Source organism: Mobula hypostoma, chromosome 1, assembly GCF_963921235.1.
Source record: "Mobula hypostoma chromosome 1, sMobHyp1.1, whole genome shotgun sequence".
Classification (NCBI taxonomy): Eukaryota; Metazoa; Chordata; class Chondrichthyes; order Myliobatiformes; family Myliobatidae; genus Mobula; species Mobula hypostoma.
In genome coordinates, this window is record NC_086097.1 from 196,433,507 (window position 1) to 196,457,807 (window position 24,301).

Sequence of the window (24,301 nt, forward strand, 5' to 3'; positions counted from 1 at the left end):
GTCCGTGCCAAACTCTTACTCTCACCTAGTCCCACCAACCTGCACTCAGCCCATAACCCTCCATTCCTTTCCTGTCCATAAAGCTGTCCAATTTAACTTTAAATGACAACATCGAACCTGCTTCAACCACTTCTGCTGGAAGCTCGTTCCACACAGCTACCACTCTCTGAGTAAAGAAGTTCCCCTCATGTTACCCCTAAACTTTTGCCCTTTAACTCTCAACTCACGTCCTCTTGTTTGAATCTCCCCCACTCTCAGTGGAAAAAGCCTATCGACGTCAACTCTATCTATCCCCCTCATAATTTTAAATAACTCTATCAAGTCCCCCCTCAACTTTCTACGTTCCAAAGAATCTTGGTTCAATATTTTAAGCAATCAGCTTAACTTGCAGAGATATATTTTTTTAAACTTTACATTTGAATCTTCAATCAGAAGCATATTGACAGACCATACTTAAGAGTCATCAATGAGTCATCAAATAATCCAACATAACTACTGGACCTTAAAATCTGATAACCACAGCTATCAACTCAAATTGCAAGTCCATTTTTGGATGTCACTGTATTAAAAAAATTGTTCCATGGTACTTTTTACAGCTTAGATAACATGAACCTAGAACAAAAGGAACTAAAGTAGTTATTTGATCTCTGCTTTACTGTAGCAGTAATAAATAAACGTAAATTTAATATGCTGTCTCTGTTGCCATAGAATAACTACAACATCAAAAACTGAAGGAAGCTTCCTTGCTCAATATACCAAGTACAGAGAAAAGATTGTTCTCCTGGCACATTCTGAAACTGAGCGATTAAGGATTGTTAAATTATTCTGGGTGAATTTCCTCCGTCAGCTCTTGTTCTGCCACTCTAATTTTACCCTTTTATTCACAAGAGTTTTTTTTTAAAAAACCTTTGAGTATTACAGCCAGTAATAGAGAACAAAGAAATTCAATATCCTTCCAAATCCCAACCAAAGAACAGTTTATAGTTACTTCTTTTTGCTCAGATGTCCATTTCCTTATATGATATAATGAACCCTTAAAACAATTTGGTCCTATCAATTATAAATGCAAGATGGTTCTTGGTTTTGAATACCTAACTGATATGCTACTGGTTTTTTTGTTCCAAATAAAACTTGCTCTTGTATATGAGGGACGATTTTTGCAAACTGGCAGATAATTACATGAAGAATATCTTTAAGAAATTATTTCAACAATTTTTCCAGTTTAAACATCAATTTAATAGATTCAAAGTAAACTAACACAATCAAAAACAAACTGGAACCACGATTGCAGTAAGACAACATGAACATTGTACAAATGTTGAAACTTGAGGTAGATTTGGTCAGCAAAACAAAATTCACTATATTTAGGGATCCAAAAAGCAATTAAAATCAGAATTATTAAAGATAAGCAGCAATTAGATAAAACATACTATTGAGTTACAGAAAAGCCATTGCATAATTTAAACTTCACAGTTAAGTTGTTCATATTCTAGAGCTTGTCTAATACTAGATTTTATATTTAAATTGACTACTGTTTACATGCGACAGAAAAAAATACTCTTTTTCAGGTGTAGCACTGCTAATTTCAAATGTAGCTACCATACATGGCATTAAGCAAAATATTGAAATGAACTGGGAAAATTTATAGGTTATCTAAAAGTAACATTCAGGCTGGAGTGGGACCTTTTCCAACTTGCACTCGTTCTACAACTGCATGTTTCCATTTTTTAATTTTTTTTTGGAACTGTAATACTCAATATAGCTCTACTCAACTAATATAAAGAAATATGGTAATTCTGGATCCTGAAGGAAGATGTGTTTGTTTTTTACATGTGATACCTGCTGCTGCTGTGGTACCATGATGCTTTTGTTATTCAGGACGTTAAGAGATGGACATTGAGGGCTGTAATGTGCTATCAATATACAATGGCGTTTGAGTAGTGATGAGATAAAAGAGGATGCAAACCTTTGAAAACTGAAAATGGTCAACTGAAATAGTTAAATCCCAAAGTAATTACGTCTCCCATTATGGCCAAAGGGATTGCCTGAAGTGGCCAAAAGATACGCGATGTTGACTCATCTTGGTATGGTATTAAAAAGGTCATTGTTTGGAGGTTGGAGTGTTGCTAAACTTGGATGATATTACCCTAAAATGTCAATTTCATTATTTGGGTTTTGAGCTGGCTAGTAGGAGGAGAAGTAAATTGTAAACAACAGATGTTTTAAATGGCACTCTCGGACAAACAAATACTTAATTATGTAGCTGTAGTTTTGAGAAAAGCATTATTGGATAGCACCTTGGAGATTATTGAGATCAGACCACCAATGTGGTCTGATAAATTTGATCAATTCTAAGAAAGAAAATGCCTTCCTCAAGGATGTGCTACAGGTCTAAGGCCAACATAATTTTGCTTTCATGAACCTTGGGGATGAGCTGCTGGACCCACACTGGGAAAAGATTTGTTTATGAGAGAAACCTATTTCATTGATCCATTGATGACTGATAACTGTATGGTTAAACGCACAGAATTACAATTCAAACTACTCTGTACATTCTAAATCTACAAAACCTGATCAACGTAAAGAATGCAAATGATTGTCTTTTGAGCATTGCCTCTGACATGATGATATTTATTGTGTATTACAGGTAGATAATATCACTAATAGCTAACTTGTACTAAGCACCAAAGTTAAGTTACTCGATCTTATTAAGAAATACCTACATGGCCAAGACACTAATACTTTTGATGAATGCTTTCTTTCATGCACTGGTTTTATTTGCAATTTTTATTAAATGGGTATGCATAAATATTTTTTTGAATACTAGTCTTGAAGGAAATTATTTTATGTAAAGATATGGGGGCATTTCACAGGCTACTAAGAATTTCAAACATCCAATGCTGAGATAGAATGTGGATAGACACATTACAAACTTTTTTTTAAGCTAATGATTTGTTCTGTTGTACTTTTCCTGAATTTTCTGTTTACTTGCCTGTCAGTGCTGAGCACCATTGCTGGATAATTCAAAATTTATGGTTGTGTAGCAGTGGTATGCTTTAGGGCATTTTCAAAGAAACATTAAACATTAGACATGTTTTAAACTGTCACTATTGCAGCCCAAACTTTAATATAGTAGGGAAAATTGAAATATAGAACAGGTTAATTAACTCTTTCACTCCGTATTGCTTTTTTCATTGGATATTGTTTACCAATTGGCTTGGGACATCAGCTTTGATGGAATTATACTATAGACCTCCAAATAGGAGGATTTGGAAGACCAAATGGTAACAGGGTTAAGTTAGTGAGTGGGTGGTTTTAACTTTCCCAATATCGACCTCGATTGCCTTACTGTAAGGGGCTGAGATTGGGTGGCATTTTTTAAATGAAGGGGTTTTAGAGCAACATGGATTGTCATTCAGCATAGAAACCATTTGGCCCAACTTGTCCATGCCACCAAGCTGCCCATTTAATCCATTTGCCTGTGTTTAGCCTTTTAAACCTATCATACATGTACCTTTCTAAATGTCTTATAAACATTGTTGTTCCTACCTCAGCCACAACCTCTGGCAGCTCATGTCATACATGCACCTCCCTCTGTATGAACAACTTGCTCCTTTTAAATCTTTTCCCTTTCATCATAAACCCATGCTGTCTAGTTTTTGATTCCCTTTCCTTGAGAATGAGACTGTGCAGTCAGCCATCTTTGCTCCTCATGATTGTACACCTCTAAAAGATCATCTCTTAGTCTCCTACATCCCAATGAATAACGTCTTAACCTATTACTACTACTGGGAAACAGTAGTTTCTGTTTCTCTGCCTTACTTTAGGGAAAGAGGATGCAAGTGGTGGAAACGTCTGTGGAGGAACCTTTTGCAAACAGTGACAATCAATAAGTTGAACCTAGAGTTCAGGTCTTAGGCTGGGGGAGGACTCACCTATAAGATGAAAGAATATTTGCAGCAGTTGCTAGAAGGGAAATATGACATCAGATGAAGGTATCTGAAAGCAAAAGTTCAGAGTCAATGTGTGTTTGTAAGTGTAAGAAGTTAAATTTGGTAAGATCAAGGAACAAAGTGAGGACTTGCTCAGAAAATGAACAAAGTCTATGTGAGTTATGAAAATTGTTATCGTGAGTCCTTTTGAGGTTAACAAAAGATAAGTAGAGATCTTAAGAAATCAGTTAGGATGGCAAAATGGGGATATGAAATTGCACTGCCCAGCAAAATTTAAAAAAAGAAAAACAACTCTTAAATATAGGCAACACACATCAAAGTTGCTGGTGAATGCAGCAGGCCAGGCAGCATCTCTAGGAAGAGGTACAGTCAACGTTTCAAGCCGAGACCCTTCGTCAGGACTAACTGAAGGAAGAGTTAGTAAGACAACTTATCCACTGATGTCTACTATAAGCCTACTGACTCTCACAGCTATAATATTTATTAACTTTGCCTCCAACTTTCACCCTGCCCTCAAGCTTACCTGGTCCATTTCTGACACCTCACTCCCCTTTCTAGATCTTTCTGTCTCTGTCTCTGGAGACAGCTTATCCACTGATGTCCACTATAAGCCTACTGACTCTCACAGCTATAAACGTTCACCAGCAACTTTGATGGGTGTGTTGCTTGAATTTCCAGCATCTGCAGAATTCCTGTTTGCGTCTTTTAAATATACTTGACTGACAGTTGCTAGAGAAGTAGTAGGCCCCTTCAGGGTCAAAAAGGAAGTCTTTGGTGTCCTGAATGACTACTTCAGATTAATATTTGCTAAGGAGGAAGATGGAGAGTTGGGAAAGATGAATGCTTAATAGTCTGAAATGTGCTTGAACCAGGAAGGTGTTAGAAATATTAACTCAGGGCCTAATGAAATCTATCCCACAATGTTAACGGAAGCAAGGACAGAAATTGCTGGGGAATTTAGAGGTTTTATTTTGAACCTGTAGCTGCAGGTTAGATGAGAAAGGCTGAAGGGTATCAGACGGTCTTCCATACACAAGAAGATCAGTGTTGAGCCTTGCATAATAGGGAATCTGTTGGAAGATAATCCTTAAAGATGGGATTAGCGATCAATTGGAAAGGCAGAGCTTTATTAGGAGGGGAATAGCATGGTTTTACACATGGAAAATCCTGTTTCAAATCTGATGAGATTATTGAGGTCATTTAGGAAAATGATGGTAAACATATGTTGACTTTAGTTAAGCTTTTGACATGGTTTCACACAATAGGCTGATCCAAAAAAGTTGAGGCACAAGGAATTCAGAGTGTTTTAGTAAATGAGTTGGAATGGATTTGATGATGGAAGGCAGAGTTTAGTAGCAGATACTTGTTTCTCTGAATGGAAGTCTGTAATTAGTGGTGTGTTACAGGAATTGGTGTTAGAATCTTTGTTTTTTCTTTAATCTATATAAATTGATGATTAGTGAGTTTGTAGATCACAGAAAAAATGGCAGAGTTGTCAATATCAAAAACAGTCATCTTGGGATACAGCAGGACCTAGATCAGCTGGAAAGTTGGGTGGAGTCTAGGCGGATAGACTTCATTCCAGATGTGCGAAGTTGTGCATTTGGATTTTCTAATGTATAGTAAACTGCAGGGACCTTAGAAGCACTGTTACACAGAGGGACTTCGGGCTATACAGCAAGTTAATAGTGACTAGTGGTGGGGGTAAGGGCAAAGGTAGTTCGCATTCTTGCCTTAATATGCCATGGGATTGAGCTAAAACATGATGCAGCTGTATCAGGCATTGATTAGGCCACAGATGGAGTACTAGACATGATTCTTGTTGGCACACTACAAGGACAACATTGCAGCAACAGAGACAATGCAGGAGAGTTTTAACGGGATATTGCTTAGAGTAAAGGAGAGATAAGATAGGCTGGGATTATTCTCAGTCGAGTGCCAAAGGCTGAAAGGTGACCTTGTATAGGTCATAAAATTATAAAGGGCATATAGAGGATGAGTCGGGCTAAAGAGCCCAACTCCATGCTGTATGACTCTAATCGAACGTTGCTGCTGCTGAATCTGTAAACCAAGTCTATAATCTTTGATGTTAATGAAACAGAGACTAGAGGCTGTAGTCTGCAGCACAGACAATTTGTGGAGACATTTCATTGTAGGAAATAGGCTAATAAATGTTCAATATAAATTTAAATAAAAGGAAAATAGAAAAATACACTCCACAACTAATTAGTGTTTGAAACCAACATGTTCCAAATGGACTGAGTTATGTGCAAAATGTATTTACCTACAAAAAAAAATCATTCGCTCCACATTGTATACCATTAAATTACCTTGGCTTTTCAAACAGTGTGAGAACAATTTTGCAAGGGACCTAAAACTAAAAGTTATCACTCCAGCCTGAATTTCAAGTTTCCAGTCTTTCAATTACTTGGTCTACCATTTTGATGATATATGGAGTACAGAAAATGCAGGTGTATTTCTCTTAAGCACAAAAATTTTAAAGTACATTGATAACAGCATTGCAACTAACAGCATACATTCAGTCATAAAAATGCAAAAAGTTCATTGACAGGACTGGGGTGTAATGCTATAGAAGAATCTCAATCATGGCAAATGTACTGATTTAATGGGATTGACAGATTGAGGACAGGTTCTGCAAGATTTGCTGCAACAAGCATACAATTTTTTTAGGGTACTTTTAGTCTAGGTCACAGTCTGCAAAATGTGGCCCTTTATCCTGTCAGTGGAATTTGAACTTCTGCAATACATTCATGTAATACAAAGCTACCTGAGATCTGTGACAATAAGGCTTGCCCTTCATGTTTACATAATTCAACTCAAAATAATAATTACATGAATTACTTTTAAAACCCACAAGCCCCTTTTGTTTAAAGCTCGCATAACAGTAGATGAATAAAGAGTTTATTCAAGGACTGTTATTGTTCTGAATATTGTGTCGAATGCAAGCACTGGGAGGAGTGGAGTTGGGGAGGAAGAGAAATGCCTTGTAAGATAAAAGATAAATCTTACTCATTTTAATTCATTTATCTGCAGTAATAGTGTGATTTAATTACACTGGACAACAAAGATTTTGCTCCCTAAATACCTTTAGGTGTATCTTATGAATTTTGGGCTATTGATCATGAAAATCACCGTGAAATTTCCCTATCATGCACCATTTTTTAAATAAACTTATGTTTATTATTTCAATTCATAATACAAGTCAATTAAAATGTTGCCTACAATGTAAGCTGGAAAGTTTCCTATCTTGTCCAGGCATGCTTAGGCGGCGTGGCTGCTGCATGGCAGGACAGGTGTTAGCAATAATTATTGAGTTCAGGACTGTAAGGATGGAATTTGCTATCACCAGGCACAAAAATTTCTATGAAGGATTTTGATATCTGAGACAGATGCTTCCCAGAATAACTGATGCCAAGATTAAGGAAAGCATTTTTGTTGGTCCACTAATCAAACAGGTCATCAATGACAGGCAATTTGAAGAATTTCTAGTGGGACTGGAGAAAATCACATGGAAGGCATTCAAGGAAATTATTGAAATTTTTCTCAGCTTCTACAGAGCACCAAACTACATGCAGCTGGTTGAAAGCATGCTTCAAGAATATGAAACCATGAAGTGCAACATGTCACTAAGGATTCATTTTCTGCACTCCCATTTAGACTTCTTCCCTGCAAATCTTGGTGCTGTTAGTGACAAGCATGGTGAAAGGTTTCATCAGGACATTGCGGTCATGGAGAAAAGATACCAGGGCAACTGGAATCCATAAATGCTGGTGAATTATTGTTGGACACTTAAGCAAGAAGCCTCAGACACTGAGTACAAATGAAAATCATTAACAAAATACTTTTAACTTAGTTGAACTATTGCAAAGCATCAGCACTATTATGCAATTAAACACATTATATTCAATAAAAGTTAATTTGTTGTTTCTCCAAATTCCTATGTGATACAAGTAGTCTGAAATTATATTTGCGTTCATCTTCAAGCAGTCTATCATAAACAAAAAAAATTCTGAGGAAGCAACACTTTTGAAAAAAAGTTGTCCAGTGTTATTTACTTTGTAATGCCCATACTTTCATTTGATGTCTGATCATTTACACTTTGCTGTTGACAGGCCTACAGTTTATTCTTAAATTACAATTGAAAAATAACACTAAAATAGGATCATTTTCTTTCGTTGTCTATTTGGAATGATTTTACTTCAAACTTGCCAGGTGGTTACAGGCCAAATAATCAATCTTTGGAAAGATTATAAAACCAACTTACATTATATGTCTATAATCCTGTTGCCTGAGAGAAGAGTGGTAGGTTAGGAGCTAGGGGCAATTTCACATTTTTATACAGTTACTATCATTTTATATTTTTTGGTTGCCATTGAGATTATCATTGCATTCCCTGCAAAGAGACTGTTGTAGATATAGGGGAAAAAATGGTCAAAAAGTTATGAATTAACTCAGTAAAAGAATTACAATTAAACCAATGTTATGTTTGTTTTCCCACAGGTTATCTCTTTAAACAGTAACAAAAATTAAAAATACATATTACAGGCACAAAGCAAGGAATCATTAGATGTGTCATATTTGTGTACATTTACTTTGAAAAAGAAATATATACCATACACAAAAGGAAAGCAAAAATCACATCATCCACCATTAGCTTTTACTATTTTAGTAATACCTGTCGTGGATTTGCTTTAACTTTCCAAAATCAGATTCAATGAATGATGGTAATCAGTTATATGAGAATAGGCAATATTAAACATAATAATGCTGTAAATATAAAATACAAGCATGCAACTACTTGTACAATACAAAAAGAGGTCTTATAAATATATATAAGAGAAGACAAGACAATTGTGTATGTGAAATTTAAAAAATTAACAAAGGCCTGCAAATCTCTGGTGGGAAAATGTTTCTGGATCAATTGCCGCTTAAAAAAAATCAGCAATAGTCCCACTTGAAAACATCATGTAACTACATTTTACATTTCCCTAGTATTTAGATTACAATGTCCAGAAGATATGAGAGCTTGCTTAAAAATATTGTCAGGTTAGGAACCAAATAAACATGGAAACATGCACTATAAAACCCAACAAAAAGAAATAGTACGTGGTGTGATTATGGATAATCCTTCTCCACTGTCACCTGTTTTCAAAACCCTGAGCTTAACTGTAATTATGTACAGTAAGAATGGCGACACTGGAGATCCTTAAAGTACAATCTTCAATTGCTTTTGCTCCACTGATTTTGTTCCATTCCTTCAGTGAAGTATTTCTGGTGGCAGTCGTTCACCTTATTTGTTGATCCAGGTCTATTTTTCTTATGTTTTGGAATCATCATTGGTTTGATTGGTTCTAATGAAGAAAAAAAAACATTTTGCATCTTGCCCTGCCTTTTTCTGAAAATTGAATTGCTTGATTTTATCATGGTGTACGTATGCCTTTTTCCTTGCAAATCGCACACAAGACTCCCTTCTGGAGTTACTGAATAAACTGACCTTGGTTAATAGATCCTTCTTATACACTGAGCACACGGTCCCTGTTCTGCTGTAAATGTTTGATAAAGTGACCTCAGTTAGGTAACCAGAAAAATTACCCATTTTGTTTCTACTCAAAATGTGTCACTTTACCCTTCTTTTGAGATTATAAGTTGTACTCTATTATGCTGTTATTGTGCCACCCGTCACCATCACCTGTTATTTCTTGCTATCTGTGAACTTAAATGTGCCGTCCAGTAAGAAAATAAAGTGGTTTATCATCACTGCTGTTGGCTGTCTGAAACTCATCACGCAGCCGGAACTGCCATTCATCTTCCAATTCTAGACGGACAATAGTTTGACGTAATGAACTTCGGTCTTGACAGATCACACAAAGTGTGGCAGCTTTAAAAGAAAATAATTTGTCATTTCACATAAATAGCATTATTTCAGTGTTCTAAAAAAGAAAACATCACCCTCATGCTAGTCGTTTTCCCACTATATAACAGTAAGACAAGCACATTAATAAGCTAAAAGCCAATAGTTATTACAATCTATCTGCCATCTGAATAATCTCCAACAATTGAGCTATATAGGAGAGAAACAAAGTATAGAGAAGGAGTCCCCAACCTTTTTTATGCCATGGACCAATACCATTAAGCAAAGGGTCCATGGGTACCGGGTTGGGAAATTGGATTAGATATGCACATTGATTAAATATGCAGTTGTGGCAGTAACTGAAATGAATCAACGTGCTCTTTTCTAGCCAGAAGTGATCAGTCAACTGAGAAGTTGCACAATTTTAGCTTGAAAAGGTAGATTCAATAATCAACAGTAAGACAGAGAGAGTCCAGCATAATGTAAAAGATGGCAGCATATTACCTGGATCTATAGAAGCATGCTAGTGCAAAATCAAGTGGCAGCAGACAGCAATAAAAATATTATTGCAAATTTTTCTGTCAGTTCATCATGCATTTATACTTTATGCATGCTTCAATTCATCATATTAGCTATTGCAAATTGCACTGCAGCAGATGATTTTCTTTAATGCCAACCAAAAATGTAGAGATCAATTTTGTTGTGCAAAATTCATCATGGAATTTCCAACTGATTACTAAAAGAGAATTTGACTGAGCATTTGTGTGTTCATGAGGTGCTTATCCATAGAGGCATTTTGTGTGCAACAATCTGCATGCAACATGCCGGAAACAATGTGCAGCTTAAGCAGCAGAGCAGGTCTTAATTGAAGAAATTAGAGTCCTAATCTGCTCCCTTGTTGGTGAGTAAACCATGGAGGACAATCTGGAATTTTCATCAGGGAAATCATCAAATTAAGGCAAATAAAACTAAATATCAATTCTGTAGTCATCAAGTGTAACTACCACATAAAGAGAACTTATGTTCCATTACCTTTAAGAAACATGAATTTCTTGAGAAAGTCAGCAACGACAAATGAGTCACAGAGGTAGAGTAGAAGTCCACTGAACAACACCTCCTCAGATTTTATATTAACTGAATGAGGTCGTGAACTTATGTAACAAACAGAAATCTGAGAATGATAAAGCAAAGCAAAGTTCAATACATACAACTTGAAAAAAAACGTCAAATATGGTGGATTCCAGTTAATTGGGCAGCCACTTACTTGGAACAACTCTTAAAGAACAGCTGATTGAGAAAATAGCCAGGATTTCCTTTGCTTATTAGGAGCACTATGCCACTTAATTGGGACAGGAACCCGATGCCAAATGCTTTCTAACTAGTGTAGTTATGTGCACTTATCTATCTGTTAGACTTCACACCATGCTTACAACAGTTTTTAAATAACATCAGCTGTGTGTGTTTGTATTTGTGACAAGAATACACATAGATTAAGATGTTAGCTGTCCTGTGCTGGCACCAGTGGGATCAGCAGGTGGTCTGCCACCTGTCTTCAGGGGAGAGAGAGATAAGGAAAACAATGGAGCAGCATTTGGAGATGTTAATGAAGGGACGGGAGAGAGTAACGGAAGGAGAGCTGTCAAGATCGGCTCCCCCTTTGAACCCTGAACTGTTTGAAGTGATGGACAGGCGATACCCCAGCAGGGGGATAAAAAGGGACAGGTTCGCTAAGGTAAGACACACACGACACCCAAGGTAACGAGACCCTGGAAGCGGTGCGTCTCTCACAAGTCGGTGGGAAGTTTTGGAAGGCCGGTTGCGGGACCAGGCCATAGACGCACAGGGTGGAAAGGCACGATCGGCGGGAACCTGGTGGTGTGTCCACCCTTGCCTGGGTGCCGGGTTCACCGCAGGGAAACGATCGTATCTGGAAACGGAGGGGTCACGGTCAGTGACCTCAGATGACATCACAAAGGGCTCACCCGAAAGCTGACTGCGAAGGTCTGTGTGGAAGCCGTTTTGAATATTCATTCGTTTTTGCTCTCTCTCTCCTTCCCCCCACTGTCCATCGCCATGGCAGCGATTACTGCGAACTGAACTGAACTCAATTGAACTGAACTTTGCGTCACTTTGAAACTGGTCATTTACCCCTAGACAACGATAGAGCTTGATTGATCCTGTTATCTTAATTCTGTGTACATGTGTGTTTATCATTGCTGAACTGTTGCATTTATTATCCTTTTGATTAGACTACTGTGTTGCTTGTTTCTTTAATAAAACTTTCTTAGTTCTAGTAATCCAGACTCCAACTGATTGATCCATTTCTGCTGGTTTGGCAACCCAGTTACGGGGTACGTAACATAAGTGGGGTTCTCGTCCGCGATTTTGAACGCTAAATTTGGGATGGAGTAAATTGATTGGGTCAAAAATTCCAGAAAGAAAGAAAAGACAAACAGCAGAAATGGAGGCTGAGGAATTTATAAAGGCACCGACCTTGGAGGCATTAGAGGGTGCCAGGAAATCGGAATTGGTAGCTGTGGCCAAACGGTTGAATCTTGCTAAGGGGAAGTTGACAATGAGGAGAGAGGAGATACACAGAGCTATCGTAGAGCACTATGTATCTAAAGGTGTGTTTCCCCAAGGCGAGCTGGAGGTGGTGTCTATTGAAAAACCTGCTGGAGACGCGGTACAGGTGCAGCTTGAAAAACTGAGACTCGAGCACGAGTTCCGGGTACGGCAGTTGGAGCGAGAAGAGAAAGAGAGGGACAGACAGTTGGAGCGAGAAGAGAAAGAGAGGCAATGGGAGCGAGAAGAGAGAGAGAGGCAGAGGGAAAGGGAATTTGAGCTGGAGAAGTTAAAGATAAGGGCCGAGCAGGGGCCCGTGCCGAACCAAGGTGGAGGGTTCCGGGCGACCCAGGAGGTTAGGCTGGTTCCCCCATTTGACGATACCGATGTGGATCGGTACTTTCTCCATTTCGAAAAAGTTGCTACAAGTCAGGACTGGCCGAGGGATAAGTGGGCTGTTTTGCTTCAGAGTGTACTGAAAGGGAAAGCCCAACAAGCTTACTCAGCTTTGTCCGCGGAAGATGCCCAGAGATATGAGGTGGTGAAAGAGGCCATCCTCAGGATTTATGAGTTGGTCTTGGACGCATACCGGCAGAGGTTCCGGAATGCGAGGAAGCAGTGGGACCACACGTATTTAGAGTTTGCCCGTGAGATGCAGACATATTGTGAGCGTTGGTGCGCCTCGAAGGGGGTAGAGGGGGATTATGACAGACTGCTACAGCTGATCCTGATTGAGCAGTTTAAAGGTTGTGTCCCTGAGGGTATGAGACCCTACCTAGATGAGAAAGAGGCAGCCACGTTAGCCGCAACTGCTAAGTTAGCGGATGAGTATGCGTTGACGCATAAAATGAAGTTTGCCCCAAGTAAAGGTAGTCAGGACGGCAGGGAGAGTCCGCCAGAAAAGTCAGAAAGTAAGCCGGGGACTAGTGAGAAGGATGAGGTAGACAGGGAGCAGTCTGGTAGGAAGTCTCCTGGGATCGTCTGTTATAATTGCGGGAAAGTCGGACACTTTGCGTCCAGGTGCTTTGCCCCAAAGAAGGAGACGGGAAAAGGAAAAACGGCGATTTTGACTGGCTGTATCGAGCTGGTAAACGAACCGCTAGGGAAGGACAGGTCTGCCAAAGTTCAGGAAGGGTGCGAGAGGTTTATCTCGGCCGGATTGGTGTCAGTGAAGGAGGGATTAAAACCAGTTCCAGTGCGGATCTGGAGAGACACGGGAGCACGTCAGTCACTGATACTGAAGAGTGTATTAGAGTTTAGCTCAGAGACCCAGACTGGGGAGGTCAAGGTCAAAGGTATTGGGGAAGGGACAGAGGCCATCCCTTTGCACCAGATACACTTACAAAGCAACCTGGTCTCTGGACTAGTCACGATCGGGGTGAGGTCCGAATTACCGATGAAAGGCGTGGAAGTCTTGCTCGGTAATGACCTCGCCGGGGGAATCGTGTTCCCAGTCGTGAGATTGACAGGTCAGCCTGCCAGCATTGAGGCCCTGCCCATGGACTCACAGGTTCATCACGGGACCGCGGTAGTGAATTTAGCTGAGACGTTTCTGCCAGCCTTGTACGAGAAGGGGGTAGAAAGTGAAAAGAAGGAGTGTAGTGAAACAAGAAGTAGTGAGGGAGCTGGGACAGACGTAGCATTAGCCAGGAAAGAATTTGTGCAGGCGCAGGAGCGAGACGAGGGGCTGATGGTTTTGGTGGAGACAGCTCTCTCTGATGCAGAATTAACAAGGGAACTAGTAGGCTATTGTGTGGAGGAGGAAGTGCTAAGGAAGAAAGGGAAACCAAGTGCATTACCCGCAGATGAGGAATGGGGGGTGGTGCAAAAGAGTTATGGGGATGAGATTTTTAACCTGGCCCACAAGGTACCCCCCGGTGGACATTTTGCGGTGCTGGAGGAAACAGTTGGTGGAATCATGAAAGAGGTTTACCGGCTGCACCAAAAGAAGGATGTTATTGATTATGGCCAACGCGAACTGAGACGGTCACAGGCTTTTGATATGCTAACAAACCTAGTCGGTGTTAGCGCGGAAATCAATGAAGCTAGGGGCCCCCTGATAAGAGGAAAAAACCATTTTGAAAAGATGAGTATGGTAACAACCAGATGGGAGAAGGCTATTATTTTGGCCAGCTCTGTTGATAAGGTCTCTCCCTTAATCCCCGAACAAAGCGACTCTTTAGGAGAAGTAATTAAACGACTCACACACGTGTGTTTGATTGTCCCGAGGCGATGCAAAGAACTGGGACGTTGGGTGGTGTTTGTTACACTAGGCCAGCCTAGCGAGCATCAGCCCTATAGAATGAGTAATTCAGTGACTAAAGGGCTGACAAACACAGAGGTGTGTAATGGTGATGTAATACGGCTGTCTGAAGCCAGCTTGATAGTGAACCTTGAAAAAAATTAGTTCGGCCACACGAAGGTCACTTACCTGGGAATTGTGGTGACACAGGGGCAGCTGGCAGCAATGCAAGCTAAAGTGCGGGCTATCTCTGACATCCCAACCCTGACAGACAAGAGGGCCCTCAGAAGGCTCTTGGAGATGGTGGGGTACTGTTGGAAGTTTTGCAATAACTCTGCGGTTACTACCCCTCCCCCTCCTACTAAGCCCTTGCGAGAGAAAACTAAGTCGGAATGGGACGACCCTTGTTATTGTGGTCCGGGACAAAACCAAAAGAGAGGTTACATTGATCGCAATTCATCGGTGTTTTTGGCCACTACGAAGTTTGCTAAGTTGGAGCCTGGTCTAAGGGATTATTAATAACACATATAAAAGGAACAGAAAATGTGATGGCTGACTGTCTGTCAGGTGTTGACAACTTCAAATTCGCTGTATTAGCCAAATAGCTGATAAAAATGTGTATTTGTGTGTATCAAATAATGTATTCATGTTTGTAATTTTTACCCCGGTAAAAATCCTTAAAGGGGGGAAGTGTGACGAGAATACACATAGATTAAGATGTTAGCTGTCCTGTGCTGGCACCAGTGGGATCAGCAGTTGGTCTGCCACCTGTCTTCAGGGGAGAGAGAGAGATAAGGAAAACAATGGAGCAGCATTTGGAGATGTTAATGAAGGGACGGGAGAGAGTAACGGGAGGAGAGCTGTCAAGATCGGCTCCCCCTTTGAACCCTGAACTGTTTGAAGTGATGGACAGGCGATACCCCAGCAGGGGGATAAAAAGGGACAGGTTCGCTAAGGCAAGACACACACGACACCTGAGGTAACGAGACCCTGGAAGCGGTGCGTCTCTCACAAGTCGGTGGGAAGTTTTGGAAGGCCGGTTGCGGGACCAGGCCATAGACGCACAGGGTGGAAAGGCACGATCGGCGGGAACCTGGCGTGTGTCCACCCTTGCCTGGGTGCCGGGTTCACCGCAGAGAAACGACCGTATCTGGAAACAGAGGGGGTCACGGTCGGTGACCTCAGATGACATCACAAAGGGCTCGCCCGAAAGCTGACTGCGAAGGTCTGTGTGTGGAAGCCGTTTTGAATATTCATTCGTTTTGCTCTCTCTCTCCTTCCCCCCACTGTCCATCGCCACGGCAGCGATTACTGCGAACTGAGCTGAACTAAATTGAACTGAACTTTGCGTCACTTTGAAACTGGTCATTTACCCCTAGACAACGATAGAGCTTGATTGATCCTGTTATCTTAATTCTGTGTACATGTGTGTTTATCATTGCTGAACTGTTGCATTTATTATCCTTTTGATTAGAGTACTGTGTTGCTTGTTTCTTTAATAAAACTTTCTTAGTTCTAGTAATCCAGACTCCAACTGAGTGATCCATTTCTGCTAGTTTGGCAACCCAGTTACGGGGTACGTAACATATTCAAGAACAGTGATTTTTGTCACTGTTAGTTGCCAAGAAATAAGACAATTCAGAACTGTTTTGCTCTCCGCGGTTTCAAGCATTCAGGCTTGGAGATGCCAGAAACGGCTGGGAGTGAAAATGAAACACTTAGTAAGTTTAGAACTACGAAGAATTTGAAGGTATCAACAGTGAATGTTACAATGAAAATGAAGATTTAGAGGATGTAATTGTCAAAAGCTTTGTACCAGGGCTGACCATTATCTGCACTAAGTGCCTGCACTGATTTTGTTCATTTACAGTCAAAGAAACACAGTAGTGTATACTGGATAAATTTCTCCATTGTTAACTATTAGGAACTAATAAAGTTTTATAGTACTGTACTAGTATTGGTAGTGTTCTAATTTGTTCTGTATTTCACATAATTTGTTGTTCCACTAAACAGCAATTTGCCTTTTTTTAAAAAAAAATCTTTTTAACTGTTTTCACTTTGGCTAACTGGGGCAAAATGTACTGCTCTTGATGTGTCCCAATTAAGCGGAATCCATTGTATATCTCTCCTTGCTTCTTACCCAGGGCCATTGAGTTACCTTTCCACAACACTTCTCAGCTTAATATTTTCATAATAATAAACCTGGCATCAAAATGAATTGAGATGCAGATGTTTATAAATATTAAAATATTTATAATTAAATATTACAATTGGAAGCTGACCGTCAATTTTGATGTTCAACTCGACCACATATTAATATAAAAGTGCATTAAAAAGCAGCTATGTTAAGAAACTAAATAAAAGGTACCATGAAGGATGAAACTTGCATTACATTAAATAATTTGATTTCATGCAGATGCCAATCAATTGTTGCTTGGTAATTGTTTCTCATGCATGTCCAATGGCTTCTGTGCTTACATATGCCATACACAGAGTACGAGGATTAAACATCCAGAAATAAATCCTGGCTTTAATCTGCATATGATATGATCATATTCTTTCACGCAACGCATAAAAGTGCTGTGGTAGCCAGAGAATTTGAAGTCCAATTTATTGTTTTGTTAGGTCATTCAGAATGTACTACTAATGTTCATTCTCTCCTGTCAAGACTAATTTGTGAAGTAATATCCTTAATAAATGTTAATTATACAGCAGATTAAACTCAGATCAATGGATAGGTAACATTCTAGTTCATTGCAGAAATCGATTTAAGTAACAACTCACCTCAGGACCCAGGTTCATATAACAGTCAATAGACAACACTGGATTCTTACTGTTGTTTATAGCTTTAGGAAACAGCTTGTAACTTGTGTGTTGCAGGAATTTCTCCAGGAGAAAGTGGGCAGGAGCAGCCAACATTGTGCTTTCACTGTCTGGAGCACAGACATACTGTGAGGCTGAAATCATATTGAGGCTTTCGCTCACCTATGGGTAAAGAGAAAGCTGTCAATCAACAGGTCAAGTGAAGATTAGTAAAACAAGACTGAGAAACTCTGACTTAACACGAATATACAGGGAAAATTCAGCAGGTCAAGAAACATTGCAAGAGAAAGAAACAAAACTAGCATTTGAACCCAATGACTCTACATCTGATGTTGCTGCCCTGAAGTTTTAACTCTGTTGCTCTCCGTAGATGCTGCCTGAGCTCCTGAGTATCACTGGTACAGTACTCTTTATTTCAATTTGAAAACCTTGTGGTATCCCTCTAGACACACTCAGTAGTTGTCGCTGCAGCGTGCCAATGACAGTTTTAGAGATGAGATTCCTGCTGCTGATTTCAGTACTGCCGAACACCATGCACATTTTGCAAACTATACGTCTACCAGGACTGATGCCAGGTCACTAGTAGATCAAGAGGAAGCCAGTATTGGTTGTCTATTCCCTATATTGCCAAAAGACATTTAAACTATGAAGCCCATGCTTGCTCACAGAGCAATCCCATTCCCTCACTAATATTTTACTTTGTCCCTACTTTTCCGTTATTAATTCTCCCAAGTTTCTATCACTTACCTACACACTGTGGGAATGTATAGTCGCCAATTAACCTACCAATCTTTTGGATGTGGGAGGAGACCTTGGCTGCACATTAAGAATATGGACGCTCCACACAGACTGCACCTGAGGTCAGTATTGAAACCTGGTCACTGAGCTGTGAGGGAGGATTACTCTACTGCCTATAGTTCTGATCAGGGTCTGGGCCAAATGATGACAAGATCTGGTGACACAGGAGAACTACTGATTGAAGGTGAGCAATTTGAGAGATCAGGAATTCAGGATCTAAGATGACCAAGGGTTGTGGGTTGTGGGTTGTGGATGCAAGGTTTGGTATCTTGGTACATTGTGTAAGGAAGGATGAAAATGACCTTGCTGAAGTCCCAGTCCAGCTAGTGCAGTGATAAAGACAGAGATGTCCTCCGAGTGTTCAACAACCCAACAGCGGCCATGCCCAGGACAACCTGGTCTAATTTTAGCCACAATACTCCAAAAGGACCATTGCCTGGGAGTGATGATACATATTTACTGCTCAGATCACAAGATGTGTAACCATGACTCATGCTTGAAAGTACCTGGCTGAATTTCAGGAGTGGAAGAAGGATACCTGGAAGTGATCATTATTGATCACTTTACTCTATGCTAAGCACATTGCCAATTGTATAATAGCTGAAAAAGCCAAGGCTAGTTGCAGCAAATGATCATCTCTAATTAAGCAAGCTGAGGTATCAGAAACATACCTGACATTTAAATCTCCTATCAGCCAACAGGGTACAGCCTTGTAATACAAAACAAGTATTTTCAATGCCATTTACATACTAGTTGAAAGCATGGTCAAAGTAATTAACAGTTGCTGAGTGCTAAAGCATACACTGCCATTCCAATCCATAAAAAACCAAAAAGACCTTAAATAATTCTTGTGATCATGAGGCTCCCTTTATTTTCAATCCAAATTTCATATTAATACATGTGTATTGCTTTATGCTTTTCCGGTTTTCAACATGTCCAAGCTTTCTTCTCAATCATAAGTATGTTGGTTCTCTAAAAATGACAGGGCAGGAAATGGCTTCAGAAGAAACAGGCAAGAAAGCTGTCTCCCTGTGCACATCTCCCTCACAGTGCTTCTGCAATGCCTCCATCAGCTTGTCTGAGACCAAATGAAGCTCACCTACTACAGTAGTTCAGGAATTAATACCGACCAAGGCACTGGAGCTTACTACTCTTCTCATGTTTGACATTCAACAGACAGGACCCTAGTTTAATGTCTCATCTGAAAGCTGCCATTCTCCCTCAATACAGAACTACATTGTCTGACTGAATTTATAAATGTCTTATATAATAGAGTGTAGCAACTTACCTAGTTGTTCTGAAAAATTTCAGCTAGTTTTACATAGTTTCCACATTCCTGGTGGAGTAGCATATATACAGAATAATTCAAACCTCATCTGAAACCTGAATTAATGTTAGAATTTACAGTGACTGGGCCAGACCTTTCTGTCAAAACCAGTTTCAGAATACGGTTTATTATTACTGACTCATATGATGTGAAATTTGTTGTTCTGCAGCAGTAGTTCAGTGTAAAGACATATAATTACTATAAATTACACAATAACTAAATAATGCAAAAACTGGAATAATGAAGTAGTACTACTCAAGAACCATTCAGAAACCTGATGGCAGAGGAAAAGAAGCTTTTGCCAAATCATTTAAGTGTGAATCTTCAGGCTTCTGCACCTCTTCCCCGATGGTAGTAATGAAACCAGGGCATGTCCCAGATGGTGACAATGACATCTGCTGCTAATAGTATGCAGACTGTATAATATATTCAATTTGTGGACATCTAGCTAAATCCAGACATCCAAGTGTTCCTACCCAAATTACTCTATTAGTAGCTTCATGAAAAGTTGATCTCACTGTGCTTCAGTGAGAAGTTGCAGTATTTGGAAGTCTACATAAACTTTTAGTGGGTGATAAGTATTAATTACTGTTGGAAATGAACAAACAGTCGACGTTTCAGGCCGAGACCCTACGTCAGGACCCTTCATCCAGTATTGATGTAGGGTCTCTGACCGAAATGTCGACTCTTTCCATAGATGTGGCCTGACCTGCTGATTTCCTCCAGTATTTTGTGTGTGTTGCTCTGGATTTCCAGCATCAGCAGGATTCTCTTGTGTTCATTAATTGCTGTTGCTCAGTCACCCTAGCACTGAGAATAAACTGTTAGGTGGAGTCTCATTCAATCTGCTTTTTAAAATGTGGGAGATACAAAAAAAATACCGAATTTATTTTTTAATTTTTCCTTTTACATGGAGGCTACATCTTAAAGCCTCTCAGATAGGTTCAATATTAAATATTGCTTAGAATTAAGACTATGTTAACATGATGAATTATCTCAGAATATTCCTTACCATGACCTTAGGCTTTATAACAAAATCTTTGTGTCCTCCAACCTGAATACATTTCTTCATGAGACTGAAGTGATTGAACCGACAAAGGAGTAAGCCACTACTATTTGTCCGTAGATTGAAGTCAATGTCTTCACAGGTATATCTGTTGGAACAAGGTAGTTTTAATTCCTTATACTTTTTAGTCACAGTTGAAGATTTGCAGGGGGATATAAACTTATTAGAGAAACATTATTTACAAAGAACTCTAAAGGGCTTCATTACTTGGATGAGCTGATTGCACTGTTGTTTGTTTTAAATTTTACTTCCTGGCAACAACTTTCTGATACCCAATGCCAGAATAAAACGACAACATTATCTGGACATGAGACAGTTGTTTTATGGTACATAACAGGGCCCCACATTCCCCAAAATATCAAACTTTTTAAAAATAAAGCAAATCTCTTCACCCCTTCACCACATGGAGGTGAGCAATGCTAAAGTTACAGTACAAAAAACTAGATTAGAGAAATCATTGCAACTTGCCTGCAGATGGATTACACTGGCATGGTGATGCCTCCCCTTTCTATGTGCAGCTACAACAGCCTCCGCATCCAGCACATCACTCTTCGCAACTTCTGCCATCTCCATCAGGACCCTACCACCAAACACACCTTTACCTCCCTCCCTCTCTCTGATTTCCACAAGGTCACTCAGAGAAAAAAAAAGGCTACATCTGCCCATTCACCTCCTCCCTCACCTCCATTCAGGACCCCAGTCCTTCCAGGCAAGGCAACACTTCGGCTGCAAATCGGTTGGGGTTATCTACTGTATCCGATGCTTCCAATGCAGTCTCCTCTACATTGGTGAGACCTGATGTAACTGGAGACTGCATTGTCATGCACCTTCGCTCCATCTGCAAAAAGCAGGATTTTCCAGTGGCCAACCATTTTAACTCCCAACTCCCATTCTGACATGCCCAGTCCATGGCCTCCTCTACTGTCATGATGAGGCTACTCTCAGGTTAGAGGAACAACGCCTCATATTCCGTCTGAGTAGCCTCCAACCTAACCGCATGAACATTGATTTCTCTAACTTCCAGTAATTTTTCCCCCTCCACTTTCCCTCTTCTTCCATTCCCCACATCTTCTCTTTTTCTCACCTCCCTATCACCTCTCCTGGGTGCCCTGCTTCCTTCCATTTCTCCTTTCTAATTAGACTCCTCCTTCTCCAGCCCATTAACTTTTCCACCTATTAGCTTCCACTTCTTACTTCATCTAACCTCCCCCACCCACCTGGTACCTCTTCTAGCTGGTATTCCTTCTCCTTGCCCCACCACCTTATTCTGGCTTCTTCTCCCTTCCTATGAAAATGAATAAACATTCAATGTTTCAGCCTGAGACCCTTCATCAAGACTGAATGAAGGGTCTTAGAGTGAAATGTCAACTGTTAATTTATTTCCATAGCTTGACCTGCTGAGTTCCTCTGAATTTCCAGTGTTACTCTGAGTTTCTGGCATCTACTGAATCTCTTGTGTCAATGAGATAATCACTGTTTTATAAAGTGAATTACATAATCTCTGGAAGATCAGTGAGTAAACAAACCATAGCTAAACAGCTGGAGTCTTAAAAGCAGAAATAAATTTTGCAGATGTATCATATTTTAAATTTTAAAAAATTTAAATTAAAAAAGCTTTAGCACTAGATGAAAGTGCTCAGTGTCACTGGCACAATACTGAAAAACAAGAAGGTAAGGGCAGTCTTCAGGAATGTCTAATCTAGAAGGTTGCATAAAAGAAGAAGAAGAAGAAAGACCTTAACTCCAAGCGGAGTCATTGGGACGCTGTCATGTGGCATTTTTTTTAGCAGGCTTTCTTATTTTTACAAGGTCGAGTTGCTAGCTTGACGTTCAACCCAGTACGGATGGAAAGCGTGCAAGGGAGCTGGCTGGATTTGAACTTGGGAACCTTCGCCCCAAAGTCTGGCGCTGATGCCACTATGCCACCAGCCGGCCAAGAAGGTTGCATACATATTATAATTTATTAGAAATATGGCTTAAACCTGAAGAAAAACTAAGCTATTGAACTGACATTTAAAATAATATTAAACTAAAAATATACTTTGCTATTTGCAATGTTACCAGAAAAACAAAACTAACTTTATCTCATTGTACAATGTAAAAACAAAGCTTGAATTAAATGCAGAATATTTTGCTGATGGTGACGAAACAAGAGTTGTGATGAAGAAAGGTACTTAGGTATCCTTTTTATACAAATCACAAAAGAACAAGTGTATTCATACGGTAAAAATGTTAAAAGTGCAATCAAAATATAATTCTGTATCTCAAGAATCCTTACCAGTCATGATCAGCTGCAGTTGGATTACAACTGCATCCAGTTTTGAGTATCAGTCAGCAAAATTATATTGGCAAGTCCCCAGTATGATATCAATGTTTAATGGATTGATTATAGGACAGGAAGTATGATGTTGAGTTGTATTCAGGAATCTACAACAAGGCATCATCTTTTCAAACCTGACTCACAACAGTTCAGGATTGCAAAGTGAATGACAATCTGAAACTCATCCATCCCTCCTATCAGTCCTTTGGAGGCTGGGAGTTTCTGCAATTTATTGAAACTTTCACACCAGGAGTAGCAAATTCCATGAAGGCTATCAAGGATGGATTTCAAGAATGGATAATGGGAGTTGAAATGATAAATCTTAAAATGTAGAATTAAGAAATTCTTTTGAAAATTATTGATACTTTATGCAGTAAAATGTATTGATATATTTTTTACATTTTTAATATAGCAAATGCAAAAGAGATAACAAAAGCTATCTTAAATTCTGTAACGTGTATCTGAGATAATAACTGTTTCTTTCTTCAGACAACCTTGCTGATTTTTGATCACTTCAAGCAATTTCCATTTTTTTTTCAAAACCAGAGCAATGTATATGGAACTTTTTTTTTACATTGCTTCTAAATAGTTAGATAGCTGCAGCTGCCCCATGCACTAGTGAATTAAGACAATGAAGAATAGAATTATCGTCTGAAACTTTAGGCTTCAGGTTGAATTCCCAGTCTCTCCTCAGTTGTCTAGCAAGCTGCCAGTTTCAGTACTTTGCAGATGAAATCACAAATGTACACTTATCTATCCTCACAGTGTCAAGGACAGAACAGTTTGTTGGCCACCGCAGATCTACTCCCATCCTCCGTCCCTTCTGATTCTGCAGTTTAAATCAAAGTGTGAATAAAACCTAATGAATGGACCCTAAGGATGTGCTGACGTTGGAGAGGGTACAGAGAAGATTCACTAGAATGATTCCGGGAATGAGAGGGTTAACATATGAGGAATGTTTGTCCGCTCTTGGACTGTAATCCTTGGAGTTTAGAAGAATGAGGGGAGACCTCATAGAAACATTTCGAATGTTAAAAGGCATGGACAGAGTGGATGTGGCAAAGTTGTTTCCCATGATGGGGGAGTCTAGTACGAGAGGGCATGACTTCAGGATTGAAGGGCGCCCTTTCAGAACAGAAATGCAAAAAAAATTTTTTAGTCAGAGGGTGGTGAATCTATGGAATTTGTTGCCACGGGCAGCAGTGGAGGTATCTGAGTAGCCAGGGCATCAAAGGTTATGGTGAGAAGGCGGGGCAGTGGGACTAAATAGGATAAAATGGATCAGCTCGTGATAAAATGGCGGAGCAGACTCGATGGGCCGAATGGCCTACTTCT

General features: G+C 39.7%; 1 protein-coding gene across 8 annotated transcripts in view; it reads right to left on the reverse strand.

The window, feature by feature from the left end:
• Positions 1-1,279: 1,279 nt before the first annotated feature.
• greb1l (GREB1 like retinoic acid receptor coactivator) overlaps positions 1,280-24,301 on the reverse strand; it is a 293,936-nt gene continuing 270,914 nt past the window's right edge. For all 8 annotated transcript variants that reach the window (XM_063062702.1, XM_063062729.1, XM_063062718.1 and 5 more), the window contains 4 exons: positions 20,593-20,734; positions 17,417-17,617; positions 10,858-10,996; positions 1,280-9,852 (listed from right to left, as the gene is read on the reverse strand). In XM_063062702.1, the coding sequence (XP_062918772.1) occupies positions 9,689-9,852; positions 10,858-10,996; positions 17,417-17,617; positions 20,593-20,734 (646 nt within the window). In that variant the 3' untranslated portion in view covers positions 1,280-9,688. The remainder of the gene's footprint in view (positions 9,853-10,857; positions 10,997-17,416; positions 17,618-20,592; positions 20,735-24,301) is intronic.